This window comes from Oreochromis niloticus, linkage group LG3, assembly GCF_001858045.2.
Source record: "Oreochromis niloticus isolate F11D_XX linkage group LG3, O_niloticus_UMD_NMBU, whole genome shotgun sequence".
Lineage (NCBI taxonomy): Eukaryota > Metazoa > Chordata > Actinopteri > Cichliformes > Cichlidae > Oreochromis > Oreochromis niloticus.
Window position 1 is genome coordinate 28,489,718 of NC_031967.2, and position 19,872 is coordinate 28,509,589.

The 19,872-nt window shown below is 43.1% G+C and overlaps 1 protein-coding gene across 1 annotated transcript; it reads right to left on the reverse strand.

The window, feature by feature from the left end:
- Nucleotides 1-12,330: 12,330 nt before the first annotated feature.
- LOC100702388 (complement C1q-like protein 3) lies at nucleotides 12,331-13,314 on the reverse strand. Its single transcript, XM_003454750.4, has 3 exons — nucleotides 13,102-13,314; nucleotides 12,844-12,972; nucleotides 12,331-12,692 (listed from the first exon to the last, which is right to left on the reverse strand). The coding sequence occupies exons 1-3, from the start codon at nucleotides 13,274-13,276 to the stop codon at nucleotides 12,412-12,414; spliced, it is 585 nt and encodes a 194-aa protein (XP_003454798.2). The 5' UTR covers nucleotides 13,277-13,314; the 3' UTR covers nucleotides 12,331-12,411.
- Between the last annotated feature and the right edge of the window lie 6,558 nt (nucleotides 13,315-19,872).

Genomic DNA, 19,872 nt, shown 5'->3' on the forward strand with positions numbered 1-19,872 from the left:
TATGCACCCAAGTGCAAAACCTATCGCATCACCTGTTTGTCTAATGACGCGGTGGTTGTAGAACACAAAGAAATTTCAAGAACACACGGCAGGGAAAAAACAGACCACCCTGACGCAGTTGCAGCGCTTTCACAGCTCCCTGACAGTTTGTGGTCAACAGGGCCCACGGATGTTGGCCTGGCTAATTGTTCGCCCGTCCTGTTTCGGCTGAAGTCGGAGGCGCCAATTAACAGACCACAGTACAGACACAGACCAGAAGCGGAAGAGGGAATTGCAGAAACTATTGAAGGGCTGTTGGAAGTAGGTGTGCTTGAGCCTTCACAGTCATTTTGGAACACACCTATCTTGCCGGTGGAGAAGCAAGGGACAGGGAAATACAGGATGGCGCATGATCTGAGGGCCATTAATGCCATACTGCGCACTGACACTGTGCCGGTGCCAAACCCATACACGGCTTTAACCGCCATCTCATGGGACCAAAAGTGGTTTACATGCATCGATCTGGCTAATGCTTTCTTTTGTCTCCCTTTGCATGAGTCACTGAGGGATGTTTTTTCATTCACATACAGAGGCCAGAAATACAGATACACACGCCTGCCACAAGGATTTGCACTGTCCCCAGGCATTTTCAATCAGGTGCTGAAAGATGCATTGTCACCATGCCACCTGCCTGAAGGTTGTACATTAATTCAGTATGTTGATGACCTTCTCATTGCAGCCCCGTCAGCATCGGCCTGTACAGCAGCCTCGCTCGTGGTCCTGAACCGATTGGCAGAATGTGGGTTCAAAGTAAGTAAAGAAAAACTGCAGTTGGTCCGACCGGAAGTAACATTTCTGGGCCGAGTCATCGCACACAGGTCAGTGGGTTTGATGAACACACACAGAGACCAGATTCTGACACACCCGAAACCACGAACTGTAAAGGAGCTCCTTTCCTTTCTGGGCCTGACAGGTTACAGCAGACAGTTCATTCCTAACTATGCAGGCAAAACGGCCCCTTTAAGGGACCTGATAAAAAAGGTGGGCGTTCGAAACCTTAAGGCTGAATTGCCCTGGACGCCGGCCACAGAAACAGCGTTCATTTCACTGAAACAAGACCTGTCAAGGGCCACAGACCTGGCCACGCCCAACTACGACGAACCGTTTTACCTTGATGTTTCTGAAACAAGTGGGGTGGTGAATGGGGTGTTGTTTCAGAAAAAAGGAGGAGGTAGAGATGTGCTTATGTATGTTAGCATAAGATTAAACCCAACAGAGGCCAGGCATCCCACGTGCACACAACACGCAGCTGGGGTAGCAAAAATCATCCAGAAAACAGCACATGTAGTGAGAGAACATCCACTTAAAGTGCTCACCACACATAGTGTAGTAGCATACGTGAACTCACAAGCCTTCACTATGACACCACTGACACAACAGAGGTTGAGCAAAGTCCTAGACGCTCCAAATCTGACATTTACACATGAGGGAATAAACATGGCGGACTTGATGGGGTCAGGGGAACCACACGACTGCGCTAAGAGAGCTGAAGCTGAAGAGAAAGTTAGAGAAGATCTGAAAGCGGAGCCCATCCCCGGAGCTGAAGACTGGTTTACAGATGGCTGCTGTCACCGTGATGAAGAAGGACTGAAAGCAGGCTACGCTGTGGTTTGCAGAAGAGGACAAGACTATGAAGTGAAAGAAGCTGGAAGAATTGAGGGCCAACAGTCAGCACAGAGAGCTGAAGTAATAGCTCTGACTCGAGCCCTCAGACTGGCCAAGGACATGAAGGTGAACATTTACACGGATTCAGCTTATGCGTTTGGAGCAGCTCACGTGGAACTGGCTCAATGGAAGAGAGCAGGTTTCAGAACAGCAACTAATGCCCCAATATGCCATAAGAGGGAAATGGAAGAACTGGAAGAAGCTCTGAACGATCCAGGAGAAGTAAGTATCATAAAATGCAAAGGACACTCTCAAGAAAACACAATGGTGGCCAAAGGAAACCAGAAAGCAGATGAAGCCGCAAAAGAAGCCGCAGGATACAGAGGACGAAGGCAAATGGTGGAGGTCACTGCAGACGAGGAACCAAACATTGATGTCTTAGAGGAAGCCAGACAGGCTCAAGAAGAAGCCACCCAGGAGGAAAAGGAGGTGTGGGAGAGCCGAGGAGCCCGAAAAGAAAGAGGTCTGTGGCGAGGACCCCACGGGCGACCGGTTCTGACAGCTAAGCTGGCTGAAAAGAAAGTATGCGAGGCGCATGGACTTGGCCACGTAGGAGTGACACAGATGGAGAGAAACTTGTGTCACTGGTGGCACCCAGATCTGAGAAACATGATAAAAGAGAGAGCCCGAACCTGTTTAATTTGTGGGGCACACAATCCAAAGCCAGCGGTAAAGCCAGAAACAGGTAAGTTTCTCATGCCAGAGAGACCAGGAGAAGAAATTGTGATTGATTTCACCGATATGGTAGATCCAGGTCCAGGGGGAGTCAGATATTTGTTGGTATGTGTGGATGCTCTGACCGGCTGGCCAGAGGCATGGGCGACCAAAAGAGAGGATGCAAAGAGTGTGATTAAATGTTTGATTAACCACTACATTCCAAGGCATGGGTTTCCTAAGAGAATTAGGTCAGATAACGGTACCCATTTTAGAAATCAGGATTTAGCAGAGGTGGAGAGAATGTTGGGGGTTCAGCATAAATTCGGGACAGTGTACCACCCTCAATCGCAAGGGAAAGTAGAAAGAATGAACCTAAACTTGAAGAACAAACTAGCTAAAATATGTGCACAGACAGGGCTGAATTGGCTGGCAGCCCTGCCCATTGCTTTGATGACCATAAGATGCTCTGTTAACCAATCCACAGGTTTCACGCCTTACGAGCTGCTGACAGGACGGCCGTTTCCGGCGCCCTGGACGGCGGTCCCGGTGGAGCAGCCCAGAAAAAGTAACAGGTCTCATGCTGAATATTTTAATGAGTTGAAAGCTCTTGTGTCCAGTTTCACAAAACAGGTTACCTCTGGAAGACCCACAGCAGGAGGGGAGGTCCCAGACGCAAAAGCAGTGTGGCTGAAAGTCATCAAGCGGAAGTGGAAAGAGCCTCGCTGGACAGGTCCGTACGAGGTAACCGCCAGGACGAACACAGCGGTCCGACTGAAAGGGAAAGGCGACACCTGGTTCCATTGGACGCAGTGTGCTGCAGCGGACGAGAGCTTGGTAGACGACGACCCAGCTCCACCGAACACGGGTGCTGACGACAGCCAGAGGCAAAATAAATCCTCTCACCCGTGCAACGGGCCGACCAGCAGTCCACCTGGGAGGCCGAAGCAAGAAGAACAGCCAAAGAGGAGATCCCCACGCCAACGCAAAGGAGTGGTAACAAAGTAGAAACAAAAAAAAAAAGAAAAAAGAAAACAAAGGAATCTGTATGTCAGCAATACACATTTCACACGACACCATGCACAAATTTGACTTGCAGGTACGCAGAAAGAAGCGTGAGGAGAGGAGATTGGTAAAAATGCTTCTCACAACCACATGGCTGTTATATAAGATAGTATTAGTTTTGGGTATTTGTCTTTTTCTGTATTTTTGGCAGATAGCCCGGCGCAGCCCACCTGAGCACGGAGGTCAGCCCAGCCCAACACGGACTGAAAAACCGAATACCGAAATGTGGTCGATGAAAAGACCCAAGCGTGAGGTGTCAGGTAAAAGGGATGATTGTCTCAGCGCATATAATGGCATTGAACTGGACTACGTTAAAGGGTCCGCGAGTTCATACACGTTTGATCTATGTGAAGTGATTAACTGTGAAGGAGCAAACAGCAGCTGGAGGGGATATGACATATGGGTGTGCAGCCACCCTTACGTTTGCACAAGGGGAGGGAATCCTCATTCCAGCCGGGGAATCCGCCCTGTGCTGGCGTCCTACACAGCGGCACAGTGGTGCGCCCCTGGCTGGGGGAACGTGGTAAGTTGGACAGGAGTAGGGTGGCAGCCACAGGTGCCGGAGGGGTTGAAGGGAATAGCCATTCAGAGGGATTTTTCTACTGCCCAAAACCCTATCACACTTTCTCTGGGTCCCTGGGACACCCTGCCCCGGTCACAGAGCCCAGGAAACGTGTTTTACTTGGTGATCGGTGCAGATGTCTCGGGGACAGATCCGATCGGATTAATTAGGATAAACTTAGTGAATCCCACGTCTAATAATGTCACAAATTCTGTTACGAACATTACAGGAAAAGGAGGGGACGGGTTGCCAACCGCTACACCAGAGGAACATGAACCAAAAGGTAGACGAGTGTTGACGGTCGATTACACTAGGCTAAGGCCGCAGGATTTAATCGAGCGTGCCACCGGGTTCAGTGACAGTAACCTCTGGCTGGACTGGGTGGCCCAAAATGCTAAAGAACAACAAGTGTCTAACTGTGTTGCTTGTGCCTCAGCTAGGCCGCGTTTGTTTACAGAGCCCGCTCCACTGTATCCAGAGGACAAATGGGGGTACGAGTGTATGCTGCGACTTACGAGAGGAGCGGTGAGTACTGGCAACTGTTCAATTCTGGCCAGCCTCTTCCCACCAATTGACAAGCAGACACAGGTAGGACCATTCAGACCCAAAAAGGATAACTATACGTGCTTTAAGTTCTCTACAGATAAACCGAGGTACACGCTGGGAGATATTGACCCCACTTGGTGCTCTGTGACAATCACAGGGAGAACCACCAATATGAAAAATCATTCAACTACATTAATTGGCAACTGGGCAAGAAGTGGGCTATATTATTATTGTGGGCAGAGGACTCTCTTGGTCCGTGTTCCTCTGGGAAGTGTTGGGACGTGTGCAATGGTAAGGTTGGGAGCTCCACTGACATTAATCGGCAACAAAGTGAAAGTCATGCCCGAAAGAAACACACGCACATTGGCAGCCAGATGTAAGAGACACATATTGAGTAAAAGAAGCACTCAGGGAACACATGTATACGATCCCAGAATGGATTCACCCACATGGATTGACTGCATAGGAGTGCCCAGGGGAGTCCCAAACGAGTATAAACTGGGAGACCCAATAGCAGCCGGTTTTGAAAACTTACCAATAATCTCTGCTCTTTTTCCAGTGACTCCAAACAAGAATGTGGACAGGATAAACTACGTTCATTATAATGTGCTGAGACTCTCAAACCTAACCCGGGATGCCTTTGTGGGAGTAGTAGAACAGTTGGGTCCGACCTCATTAATGGGGGTCCAAAACAGACTAGCTCTTGACATGGTTCTCGCAGAAAGGGGCGGAGTCTGTGCTATGTTTGGCGACATGTGCTGTACCTTCATCCCAAACAACACTGCCCCAGATGGCTCGGTTACTCGAGCTCTGGAGGGCCTTAAAACTTTGTCCAGGACCATGCATGAAGACTCAGGGATTGAGAATCCCTTTGAGGGTTGGCTGACATCCGTGTTCGGGCAGTGGAAAGGGTTGGTGATGTCTGCAATGCTTTCTATATCTGCTTTTTTAGGGATTTTGGTCACCTGTGGATGCTGTCTCATTCCTTGTGTCAGAGGATTGTTGGAAAAGGTAATTACGAGGGCAGTGGATCCTGGGGCAGTGACCCCAGTGTCCATGATGCCATTGATGGAAATGGAAACGACTGAGTGGGCCGAGGAGTGACACAGCACACGGGGTAGTGACCTCTTGTGGTCAAGAGGTCAAAAGGAGGATTGTGGAAAAGAGGAAATTGCTTTACTGCTACAATATATTAGATAGCATATTAATCAGCATTAATATTATCTCGTATAGCTTTAAGCTGGTCAGATGACAGTTAATACACGAACACCAGAGTAATCATTTAACACGCTGACACCATATTAATCCTTATTACAGGTGCAGCATAACCACTTTTAGTATTATTATGTCTTTATACACACATTGCAGTCCTGTGCTCATAAGGAGTTGAAGCTTTCCCAGGTAATTAAAGGTCTCAAGCTTCATTCAGCGTGACTGTCTGGGTGACACATTGGTTAAAAGCCTGGAGCTTAAGAAAGATCGCACACATGCTTACAAAACACACATATATCACATATAACCTAGAACTAGATTTAAGCATAGGCCTGAATGTACTGAGCAAACATGTTGCACTGGAGCTTTCTCGACAACAGGTGACGCGTGGAGAGGGCCAGCCCCTGGAGACTGCAGAGGCCAGAGTCCATTGCCTTTTTTGGAAGAAGATGCCAAAAAGAGGAACCTCGATGTTGCACTTTATGCTTAAAATACATGAATGTTCTGTACATGCAAATTATGTGCTTGTAAACGCTAGAAGGGGCGTTATAATACCCTGATGCTATAAAAGCAGTCTGAAGTATAATTTTGGCGAAGACCCTCGCTGACATGTGCAGTGACTGTCTTCCCGCGCGAATACTTCAATAAAGATCGCTTTAACCCAAATCTTCTGGACTGTCTTGCCTTTGTACTCTCCACCAATTCTGAACCCGTAACAATAACTATATAAAGACTAACTGAAGGTTAAATGCAACTGACATGTCCTGTTTTAAGCCAGGCACTCATACCTCCACTCCGCTGCATCTCAGCCACCAATCGCTCTGGCAGAAAGGGCGGTAGAGCCTGTCGCTACCCGATCCGTACCGGAAACCCGATCGCTACTCCGCATGCGCAAATCTTACGTCACTTCCTCTCTTTGCCAACATTGCGACATTCAATATATTTGAATGACACGGTTAGCGCCCAGTTAGCTCCTAGCATTTCTCAACAGCTCTGCCTCCTTTTCGACTACCGGGACATTTAAACAATGGATAATCCGTATGCAAACAAATTCATGCTTTTCTCCTCAACAGAGAGCGTCCCCCGATTGAACAACAGCGCCACAAAATAAGAAGAATGGCGCCTAATTACAGAGTTAATAATACAGACTTTGTAATATGTCACATGAAGATTCGTCAGCCAGATGAAGTGTTTACTGACAATTGACAGTGATAGCAGACATCATCATCACTATTCCAATCAATCCTCTCCACACAGACAAGCATAAACACACTTGACTATCACTAAATCAAATTTAACACACGTTTGTAATGACGCTAATTCAGTTTACAATAGGGTTCATTCGCTCAGTCAGCAGGTGGCGGTATCCTCGAACACTGGGGAATAAACTGCCATTAAACGAACAGAAGAAGAAGAAAACCCCTGCACATGCGGGGTACCGATCGGGTAGACCCGATTTGTACGGTCCGACTTTGCACATGCGCAGTAAGGATCGGGAGTCCTGATCCGTAACTATCTTTTTATTTTTCGTTTTTGTCTACATTATATTGAAATGTTTCATTATTTGAAACATTTTAAGAAATACTTATTATTCTTAACATCTTAACAGATACTCTGCTCCGTAACTATCGTAAAATGCTTCGACCGGAAGTAGACACCTTTCGCGCATGCGGGGTACCGATCGGGTTTCCGGTACGGATCGGGTAGTGACAGAGCCAGAGTAGGGGAGAGGCGAGCTGGAACAAACCATTTTTTGGGGGGGGGGGGGGGGGGGATAGCTATACTTTTGTTGTTAAACTATTACGTCTCAACCAAGTACTGTATGATTTTTATATTTTTAGTAGTGTGTTACACAAACACCAAATATTGTCAAAAGAGTAACGGTGCGCACACACCGAACGCGAAAGAGGCGGCCAGAGCGTCAGGTTCACATGTAAAGTCAATGGAAAGAGCACGATGACACGCGATTGCGCATCCGGCGAAAATGCGGAGGCAGATTTGCGTCGGGAAAACGCCAAAACCCGTGAAACGCGCGTCAGTGTACCGCGTGGGGCGCGTGTGACTCGCGAAAGAAAACCACGCGTGTCAGATTGTGTGTTGCATTTTGTGCACACGCTTGAGTTGGAAAATATGAACTCCGGCGTCAAATCGCGCCCCGACAACCAATCAGGAGGCCGGTGACGTGGCTGTAACCAGGTCACAGGTGCAGATCAAACCAAAGCCCTTCATTTAGTGATGGTAAATTTGATTCTTTTTACTGAATCGAGTTTTAATGAGTCACTCACCAAAGTGAATCGGGTTTTTTGAGTCATTTGAGTCACTGAGTCAGTTGACCAGAGAGTGCAAAAAATGTACATTTTCACTCAAACTTAATTTGTTTCTCTTTTAATGTAAATCCTACTGCTAAGATGAGTGATTCTTAAAGAAAACAACTATTTTATATAGCAAAAAAGAGCAAAAGAATTTCTAAAGGGAACATTTATTTTGTTTATTTTTATTTTATTAGTATTTTCCTTACATGTGTCAAATATATATTTTCTCATCTAAATGTCCACTGAGCTGTGAGCCAGGGGGCGGTAGTGCGCCTTAACATTGGTTGCCAACGAAGAAGAAGAAGAAGTAGCTGCGAGCCAGGAGGGAGGGGGTGAGTGAGTGAGTGAGTGATTCGTTCGCTCTATGATTCAGCACAGGAGGGAGGGGGTTAGCGAGTCATGAGTGATTCGCTCGCTCTATGATTCAGCACAGGAGGGAGGGGGTGAGCGAGTCATGAGTGATTCGCGCGCTCTATGATTCAGCACAGGAGGGAGGGGGTTAGTGAGTCCTGAGTGATTTGCTTACACTACGATTCAGCACAGGAGGGAGGGGGTTAGTGAGTCCTGAGTGATTTGCTTATGCTACGATTCAGCACAGGAGGGAGGGGGTTAGTGAGTCATGAGTGATTCTTCAAATAATTAAAAAAAATGTTCATTTACCTGTTACTACCACACACCAAATCCGGTCGTTGGTACTTCCTGGCTTGTGTAGCCACTAGGGTAACAAAAACTCAACCCTGCGCCTAGCATCCTGGAGCACTTCTGTTGTGTTTTGTACGTACGCTCTCCTCTGACCACCTCTGTACTGTCTGGGTGATTGGTGGCTCCCTGCGCACTAAAGGCTAGGGTCAAGGTGCACCAGGTTGCGATCAGATCTTCCCAGGGGAGGGAGAGGTGATGAACTATATGCCTCTTCTGCGCTGTCATACAGTAAGTCCAGTGTTTTATTGTCTCTGGTCGGGCATGTCATATACTGGGTGGAGATGGGCAGTGTGGAGTCCAGGGATGCATGATTATAGTCCCCGAATATTCAAAAAAGAGCTCTTGGAGATTGCGATTTTCCCCTGCTGACCAAAGCATGGAGAGAGTTGCAGGCTGTCTCTGTGTTGGCCGGGGGGGGGGGGGGCATAAACTGTTATTGCTATAGGATGCGAGAATTCCCTGGGGAGGTAGTATGGACGCATGCTAATGGCTAATAGCTCAATGTCTTTGCTGCAGAGTTGGTCTTTCACAACGATGTGCACAGGGTTACACCATCTGTTGTTCAATGTGGGAAAAAAACAGAAGAAAATTACCAGAACTAGCACAAAACAGTAGTGCATGATGGCAGAATTTAATTGCTAAGACTTAAGTTAAAAGTTACAAGAAAATAAAGAGGAAATAATAAAATAAAGAGAAATGAGTAGAGCTGCTGTAACAGGCTGCCACACACGAGGTGTGCCAGAGTTTAAAGAAAAAACAAACAAACAAAAAAAAAATCAGACAAATTTGAGTAAAGTAGATCGCAGGACTGACATGGAAGAAAGTGGCCGAATCCCAGAGACAAGGATCTGCCCAACACCGCAGGTAAGTAGACACCAGCTGGTAGGTCTGCCTAATGGTCTGAAGCGCCCAATATACCCTGAAGATCCGGAAGGGCACAGAGCAGCCTGGCAGAGCTAACATGTTGTCTAACCCAGAGGAAAGGGACCAAGCCCAGTGATAGGGACAGGTGGAACTGGATAGAGTCTCCGGCACAAATACATGGAGCTCATTAATCCACCTGTTTTAACCATCAGTGTTATGTCGTTCAACGTAAAATTGTAAACATGGGTTACTGTGCGTGGACATTTAAACAATTGTATGATGCAGAGGTGTTTTGCAGAAAGTTAAGCTCAAGGATAGCGCTAGAGGCCCCTCATTCAGCTCACTTTGGTGCAGGAACACACCCTCACTGCTGGTATAAGTAGTGGGGAGCTGCGGTGATGGCTAGAGTACAATGGGCCTATTACAGTTATCTGTGATTTATCCCCTTTGAGTTTTCATCAGGAGGGACTTTAAGCATATCCTCAGCTAAACAAAACATGCCGAGCTACCCACTGTGGTGACCCCTTGTGACATGGAAAAGTAGTTTTTACAGTTAGCTGTGATCTCTTGATTTGCCAGCATGCGCTGTGGAAAACACAGGAAGTTGGCCCTAGCAAGTCACTATAGGGCGCAATGGAGAGTTTTGGTGTGGAGGGTCCTTAATCACCAACCAATGAGTGCAGACAGCTGCCTCCTGTATATCACAGTAAGTCACCGTTGTCAGTTTACATTTTTGTGTGATGATGTTGCAAATGACCATGACTCCTCAGTTTACTGTTATGATTCAGTGTTATGGATGTTTTGCACTGTGTTTTTGTCTGCCACACCAGACGGTGGCATAGTTTGTGTCCTGTGTTATTGCTGTTATGTGAGTTCCAGGTGGAGGCTGACCATTGGTGGAGGACTGGGAGAGGCTGGCTATAAATGAGGACCAATGTTCCCTCTAAGCTGCGCACGTGCACAATTGTGCACTGCTGGCACGGTCTCTGCGCACAGAAAATCTGCGTTGCGCACAAAAAATCTAACCTGAATTGAAATTAAAATTAAAACTTTAACAATTCTGTTTTGCAGTGTTAGTCAGTAAGTGACTGGCTGCTCCAGTTTGGGATTGGAACGATGCGACCTTATCCCATAGTCCAGCCAATGATGCGATTCACATTCGTATATACGCAGCTAATCAACGTTGTTGACAGGCTATGACAGCGTCCTTATGTGCCGACACCGGAGTTTTAGCTGGCAAAGCGGCGTGGCTGATGTGGAGTGAAGCCACGTTAATGACAACGTGTACAACCACTGGAGACGTGAGCAGGACAGATTTTTACATTTTTAAATTGTGTTGATAGGCCACGTAAAACCAGAGTTATGAAAAAAATATATGCAATGTTTGTTTGTTTTTTCCTGAATACTATCGTTGTTTATATTTACTGCGGGAAGAAACAGTAAAAACTGCGTTTTATAAGGAAAACGCTCAAAAGCCTGTGAGCAAAAACCAAAACCTCAACTCTTTCCAATTGGTCGAAAAATGTACCATGTCGACCAATCAAAAAAATGATATGGCAACATGATATTTAGTTGCTTAGGAAGTGGGAAGTTTTAGGAGTGACAGCGTTGTTTTGAGATGTGAGAGATTTGAGACGTTTAGCGCAAATCTTGTGTAGTTAGTGTGTAGTGTAGTCAATAGTTTTGTTGTGTGTGTCAGAACAATGAGGTGACTGCTGTTGTCAGGCCTGCAGGTATCAGGCTGTTGTTCTCCTTTATCTCATAGTGGACAGAAATTATTTTTTGGAGTGGCACAAATAATTTATGTGGCATCAAATCTGATGCAGAACACGTGATTGCTCTGTAAATAGTTTGAAATGTTTATTTAAAAAACTCCTTGGCTGCATTTTTAGGTAAACAGCTGCAAAAAACTTTGTTGTTTGCAAAACTCAGTTACTTTTTTGAAGAAGTAACTATATAATTAATTGCCCAACATTGGTCATTATATACTGTATTTTGCAGACAGAGAGTTACAGGACTCTCTCCCAGACCACAGACTCAGACTCATAATAAGTCAGAGCTTTATAATAAAAAAAAAAGAAAGTTGTGTTTTTGAAATTGGAGTTCAAGTTATTTTTACTTCCTATAGTGTTAACATGCTACACAGGCCAATGACTACATTTTTGTTTTACATTTTGATTGTAAGTGGGCTAAAGCAGTTAATTAAAAGTAGTCTAACATAAATGTAAATGCTGTAATTTGATTATTTTAATAAACCATGTAACTTGGATGGATTTGATGCTGGCGCGACCACAGTGCACACGTTTGATGTCGCTCACAGTGGTCAAAGGGATCGCTCAGGGAGTTTGTGTGTTCGCTCAGACACATGAAAAATTAGAGGAAACAACAGCCACTTTTGTAAATAAGTCAAGATTGCATCTTGTAACTTTGAGTTGTTACTGGTTTTCTCTGAGATGGAGATGAACAAAATAATGTTTTACTTTAATCCTGGTTTCAAAAAGCGGTAGAAAAAATGTCTCAGTTGGCCTTTATGAATCTTCCCCATGAACTGTTTCCAAACATAATGTTGTTCATCTACTAGTTACAAATACATCAAATACAAGTTTACTAGCATTTCCATACCACGTTTAAAGAATTTTTTTCCAGTTTGATAAGCATTAAACCGTTTAACAACACAAAAGTAAAGTAAACCCCATATTCAGCTGTAGGTATGATTTAAATGTGTTTTATTGGAGCACACACAATAACCACTGCAGCCAAACACAATTTCAAAGAAATGTACATCTCTTTTTAACTGTTTTGTTTGACCAAAAATCCACTGAAAGTTGTAACTGTCCTGGCTTTATAGACATGGGTATTTGCCTTTAGACGCACATACACTGTATCACCCTGCTGCAGCTGCAGGAACGCCGCATTTCCTCCATTATCAGCTGGGTCAGTTGACGGGTGATCATGGATGTGTAAGATCACCTCATTGTTCTTGTACAAATGCAGCCATGTCTCATGGCGACCTCCAGCATGAGAGAAAATGGTAAAGAAGTACACACCCGAAACAGGTGCTGTGAAGATACCTGGAGAAAAAAATTAAGTAAACTCCTTTAATTTTTTGTCATTTTCTGAAGAAGCAAGTTTTACATGTATAAATGCAAGAAACACCTCAGTTGAAAACTTGTAATATCTTTTATAACTTCACTGACACAAAAACCTGAAGAAGAATCTTACCTGTAACTGGGCTGTAGGCATTTCCAATATTTACAAGCACTGTATCATAGATCATAGTTATGTCTGTGTTAAAGGGCCCGAATGGTGAATCCACTCCAATTCCAGCACTGAATATGACTGCGTTTCTCTCTAAGAAAAAAAGGGGGAAAAAACATGTTTATTTCAGATATGTGCTAAAGTATGATTCTTCAAATCATTTTATTTCTCCAGATGTTGAAGATCACAAAAATAAACTTCTCCTTCAGCTTTATTCTTTACCTTTTTGTTCCAGCTGCAGGATGCGACTTTCGTAGTTTTCCAGCTTGCTTTCAATGTTCATCATCTTGGTTTCCAAAGAATTAAATTTTTCTGTCATGGCATCAGTTTCGACAGTATCCTGGGCCAAAGTCAGCCCGCAAAACAACAAAATCAAAAATAAACTGCTGAGATTCATCTTCCAAATGTCACCACTGGACAGAATTCTGACAAATGATCTGCTTTGGTTGCTTTTATTTCATCTACGCATCAGCTATTAATTATTAACATCTACACGTGTCCTTTTTTTGTTTTTACACATTTTTCTACATATTTGTTATCTAACTATGTCAACTAAGATCAATAAAAGAAATTGACTGACTGCAACATCATGTGATGAATAAGATTGACTCTCATGTGTTACTGTTCAGGCTCAAATCAGTTTGATGTATGAAGATTCTCAGTGATGTGAAATAACTGCCCTCAAATGTGTTAAACCAAAAGTTACAAGTCTGTTTTGAACATGTAAGAAGTAGAAAGTACAGCTATTAGTTTAAACATGTAGTAGTGGGACTTGCAGACTCTATGTTTAGTAAGGTTGAAGTTTTCATGAAGAGCGACAGAATCAGCTCCTAGAAAATACTTTGTTTTTGACAATGTATCAGATGACACACAGCCTGGGCTTCTTCTTCGACATATTGGCCAAAAATCATCAGACACTCTGACTACTGAAGACAAATCATATGTAGTGTGTATGTATGTGTGCACTTTATTGTCTTGCACTGAGTTCATAGTTAAAACATTGTTGCTCTGAGACACATCAGTCTGTTTCTACTGATCTGTGTGTTTCAGATGCATTTTGTTTAAAATTAAATGCTGAACTGGGGTCTCTTTATACACTTGATTCTGTGTTACTCACTCCCCTCATCTGTGATTATTAATAATTCACATGACGGCATTTATGCTATTCATGATCAACTGTTAATTATTATTATCCCTGTCAGTTTATGAAACTACGAATGTGCAACAGAGCAGGTTTTTGGACCATTTCAACATAACACTATATAATTACAAAAAGCAAAAAATGAAAGCATATGGATTTCTGTGGACAACAATCAAGTCACTTAATGCATAAATGTGATTTGGAGTTGCATGTTATCAAGAGTGAATAATATTTCTATGCAAAACTACATGATGTGCTACAACAACTGGGTAAACTTTAGTTTCTATCTGCGTCAGAGTCTTTCATCATGATCAGTGACCATGAACTTTAAGTTATATCAACAAACTGTTGTCCTTAATAAAGAGCAAGCACAGTATTTAAGCAGCCAAAACAAACAGCTAAAATGTAAATCACATGTGTCAAAGTCAAGGCCCGCGGGCCACATCCGGCATGGCATACATTTATATCCGGCCCGCGAGATCATTTTATATAGATGTACTATTATTGTTATGCATGGCCCGGCGATATGAGGCGCTAATGATATACAAACTACAGATCCCATAATGCAGCGCTGCAGCCTCCTTGCTGAACGCTAGGCTAACTGTTCTGTTATTGCAAAGCTAGCCGCTCACAATGGTGGAGAGAAAAGTTGATTCTGAAAGCAGAGCCTTTCAGCACCGGTGGGAAAATGAATATATGTTTACAGACATTGCTGGTAAACCCTTGTGTCTTATTAGTGGAGCTAATGTGGCTGTAATTAAGGAATTTATTTTAAGACGGCACTACGAGACAAAACGTCAGGATAAGCTGAAAAACCTAAATGCAGAGCAGAAACTACAGAAAGTAGAAGAGCTAAAGAAGAATCTGACATTTCAGCAGACTTTTTTCACCAGAGCAAAATCACAAAGTGAAGCTGTTGTGAAAGCAAGTTTTATTGTAGCAGAGGAGATAGCCAAATCAGCCCGGTACCACTCTGAAGAGCTGCATGATGAAGCTGTGCGACGTCTTGTGTCCAGACAAAATGCAGATTTTGGCAAATGTGAGCCTGAGGAGAAATACGATTGCTGATCGGGTTTGTGACATGGCCACTGATTTAAGAACACAGTTGTGTGAAAGAAGCAGAAACTTTATTGCATACTCTCTTGCTGTGGATGAAAGCAGGGGTGGATCTAGAGAAATTTTCTTAGGGTGGCATGAGGGTGGCAAAGAAATCAAATGGGGTGGCAAAATCAAAGCCTCCCCCCCCACCCCCCAAACACATATGCAGGTGGTTACATATGGTTAAAATGATTCAAATGCAGTAAGTATACACGTTTTTCATATAAATATAGTCTATAACTTAATTATTGTCTGTAGCCCACATAATTACACACTTTAGTTACATAAAACATGAGTTTTGATCTTATGTACTGTATAGCCTGTATAATAAATAAATATGTAGCCCAATAAGTATAAAATCCAGAAAGCTACACAACATGGGGCGGTTCATTTACAAGCACAAGTCTAATTTAAGTTTCACACTGTTTTTTGTTAGAAAACAATCACAATGTTACACGCTTGAATTACACAAAATGTCAGAAATCTGCACTGTCATGAACAAAAATTTAAACCTAATTTTTCATGATTTGTGGGATTAACCCTCTGAGTTCTGAAATACAACCCGCCACTTTTGACTCCTTTTGAGTTTACGTTTGTATTTCACCCTCAGATTGTTTCATTTTATGTTTTTCCCCTTGCCTTGTTTGGTATCTTTTCAGCTCAACTGAATGTTGGGGTTTTTTTTCACTGAAATCACACAAAGAACTTAAAATCCTAGTAGTATTTTTTACTATAAAAAATCCCCCCTGTGTCACAGTGACATGTTGAGTATATTTTTATAACTTGAAATGAAAATATAAATTGTACATTTTGTAAACATATATAACTATTTATCTAAAAATGCAGCCAATACACCTGCCATTTTTTCATTTTGTACAACCATTTAAAAATATTACTAAAACTAAAGTGAGAGAACAATCAGGTGTCACAATAAGATGCCCCACAAATGATGAGTGCCAGTAAAGAAAAAAAGTTTGTCCACCAAAAGACAGAGGAGAACAGCACAGGGATAAACCTGCAGGCCTGACAACAGCAGCTGTATCACTCCGCTGGTTTTCTACTTAGCGACAGTGTTTACATTGCAATGTGCCTTAGTGACATTCATTAGTGCCCTCACTGACACACAAAACAAAACGACTACACAACAGAAGAACTACACAAGACCACACAACACACTAAGTATACACTCCACACTAAACGTCACAAATCTCCCACATCTAAAAACTCTCTCTCTCACTCGCTCGCTCTGTCTCGCTGCCATTACCGTCATTCCCAAAACTCTCCCCTCTTCCTAAAGAACCAAATCCTACATGTTGACTTTTTAAAAAATTGGTCGACATGGTACATTTTTCCACCGATAGGAAAGACGTGGCTTTTTTTCCTTTCTTTACTGTTTTTGCGCTGTCCTTAGAAAACGCTTGAAACACACACACAAAAACGTGACGACAGTATTTAGTAAAAAAAACGTGGCTTATATATATTATCATAACTTTGGATTTACTGGCCTGTAATTAAAATTTAAAAACTTTGAAGTCCGGACTTTCAATGTGGGCTGAAATAGAGACTCAGCGTGGCTGCAGCTTGTTGCTTTGTCAGCTTAAAATAGTCATGTGATTTGGAGGTGCAGCGTGTCTGTGGACCACAGAGGGTTAATAACACTCACCTTCCCTCCATTTCCAGAGTGTAACATCCAAACACCTGTGTAAAATCCGAAATTCCCATGGTGTTGTTCAAAATGTGCCCTGGCACAATCATAAGCACCGCTTGCTACTGAAAACAAGAAAAAAGCCAGTCCTGCTATGGGCTGAACCATTTGTAAATGGTGGAGGGGGGAACACTATGCAATATATTCAGCTTTAGCATTTATATTCACTGTTGACTGTAACTACGCTCAAACTTTTTAATACTATCTCATTTTAATAAACAACACTGTCATATGCAAAACTGGGGTGGCACTTGGGGTGGCGAGGGATCATTTTAGGGTCGCACTTGCCACCCCATGCCACCCTTCTAGATCCGCCCCTGGATGAAAGTATAGACATGATGGACATTGCACAGCTGACCATCTTCATCCGTGGAGTGTAAATATTGAACATTAAATCGATGCACGGGACAATAAGAGGAAAAGACATTTTTGAAAACGTATGTCAAAGTTTAACCGACATGAAACTGCCCTGGGACAAACTTGTTGGACTTAGAACAGATGGAGCGCAGGTGTTGTGCGGATGAAAAAAGCGGACTAGTCAGCAGGATGCGAGTAAAGATGCAGGAGGAGAACTGTACTGGTGAGTTAACAGCATATCACTGCATCATACACCAAAGTCCTAAAAATGGAGCATGTAATGATCACTGTAAATCACGGTCAGTTTCAGTCTTTTATGTGGGAAATAGATTCAGAGTTTGCCGACATTCCTTATCATACAGAGATCTGTTAGCTGAGTTGGTATAAAAGTTCTCAGTAGAATTTTTGAGCTCAGCAAGGAAATCTGTCAGTTCATGGACATGGCATGTATGATGCGGTGAAGGCATTTCAAGTGAAGCTGTCACAAATGCACCAGTGCAACTTGCCTCACTTTCCCTGTTGCCAAGTAATGTTGAACCAAGTCAGCGGACTTTGCTGAACTGCATACTTTCATTTATTTTGACAGGATGTATTTTTATTAAGAGCAAAATATTTAAAGTTAAAGTTTATTTTTTAAAGTTTATTTAATCTGGAATAATATTCCTGTCTGTTTTTATTCATATTGATGTTTAAAAAACATTGTTTAAGTGTGTTCAATAAAGGTTTATCTTGTTTGGCCCGCGACCTAAAGTGTGCCTTGAGTTTTGGCCCCCTGTGCAATTGAGTTTGAGACCCCTGATGTAAACTATCTACTAGACCTGATTCCACCTGGCTATGTTGGTGGCGAAACAGCTTGAACAGAGACCATTTTTCTTCACTTTGAGAAAAATGTTCTGTTTGTTGTTAAAATCCAATACAATACAATTTTATTTATAAAGCACTTAAAAATACCCAGCACAGGACCAAAGCGCTCTACAGAAAATAAGTTTGAAACAATAGAATAACAGAAAACAGCAAAAATAAACTAGAGAATGCATTTTCTGAAGAAACTGCAGTGTGGATGCTGATAACTGAAAGTTTTGAGCTGAAATGAAATAATTGCTGAAGTTAAAAATGTTAAATGAGCTGGAAAATACAGAATTCTTCACCTGAAAACAAAAGTACAGAAATTTTAAAAGCTGACATTCACACAGAAGAAGAAGTTTAAAAATAGCTGAACGTGTTTGAAATGGAGATAAGAAAAAGCTGAGTAATGACAAAAGAAAATTTAGAGTCAGAAAACATCTGAATGAATATTAAAAGTTCATATTCTTTGAATCATTGAATGACTAAAATGTGATCCCTCTACTTGGATCCACACACTTTAAAAAGTTTACATCTCTGAGCTTTGAAAGACGCACTGTTGGACAGAGAACAACAATGGCTACGTTTTGAGGGTACAATGATGGCTGCAGTGCAAACAATGTTGACACAGCAGCAGTTGAAATAGAAGCTTTTAAGATGAATTTTAGAGTGACAGACAGAGCTCATTAAGCAGACAGGCGTGAGCAGTGTTGGGGAGTAACAGAATACATGTACCGCCGTTACGTATTTAAAATACAAAATATGAGTAACTGTATTCCGTTACAGTTACCGTTTAAAAAGGTGGTATTCAGAATACAGTTACTTTGTTGAAATAAATGGATTACATGGCGGTACTTCCCTGTTTCATATTGTCACGGGTCAGGATTGTTTGGTTTTGTTTGACAGCTACGTTCTGTTGTTCCAGGTGGCAGCGTTACGGTTGGCATGCTTACAGGGCGACGCTCTCTCTCTGTCTGCGACTGCGTGTTTCCTGGGTGAGAGAGCGCCTTTTTGTTGTTGTGCTAAGCTAACAGGCAGAATGCTACAGGCATAGCTCTAAAGAATGTAGCCTCATGGGCAGTGTAGTCCGTGTTGCAGGGAGAATGGACTACCATACCCGTGATGTGTCTGTGAGCAAGAGGAGGGAGAAAAAGAAGAGTGGAAAAGTCCGAGCTGTCACTGAGCAAAAACGGGAGATGAAAGCATGTAAATATAATAATAACCACTGCAGCCAAGAAGAGTGCCTGACGAGCCCAGCTGTAAGTAAGCTATTAAGACTCGACTGTACACTGTGTTTGTGTTTTCCTCCAAAAACAATAAGTTCCTTTACATTACCAAAGTGAGATGACTTTAGTCTCATGAACAACATTAGCTAATTGTTATTAACTAGATAATCTTAAAATTACTGTTCAATACAGAAATGAAGCCCAACATGTTTTTAGTCCTGTGGCCTCAGCCTAAGATACTTATCAAATCAAACAAAGCTCATATAAAAACAAACAGATGCACAAAAAAGTTTTCTGCTTCATTCCTGTCAAACAATGAGCAAACTGAGCAGCGCGACGGAGGCTAGACCGTCTTATTTCACAAACCTCCCAGTTCCGGCCTTCTCGCGGCCCACGAAGACCACGAAGGCAGCGTCCTCCAAAGCTGCAGGCCCTGAATTGGAATACAACCTAAGTCTTTCTAGCCCTTGTCCTGTGTGCAGTGTGTCTAGTTGCTTCCCCTTGCTTTGTTAGGTCTGACTTGTCCCAGCTGTGTTCTTACCTTTTCCCCATCCTCTCGTTGTCCTGCTTGTGTATTTAAGCCCTGTGGGTTGTTGCGTTGTACCCTCACCGTGCTGTGTTTA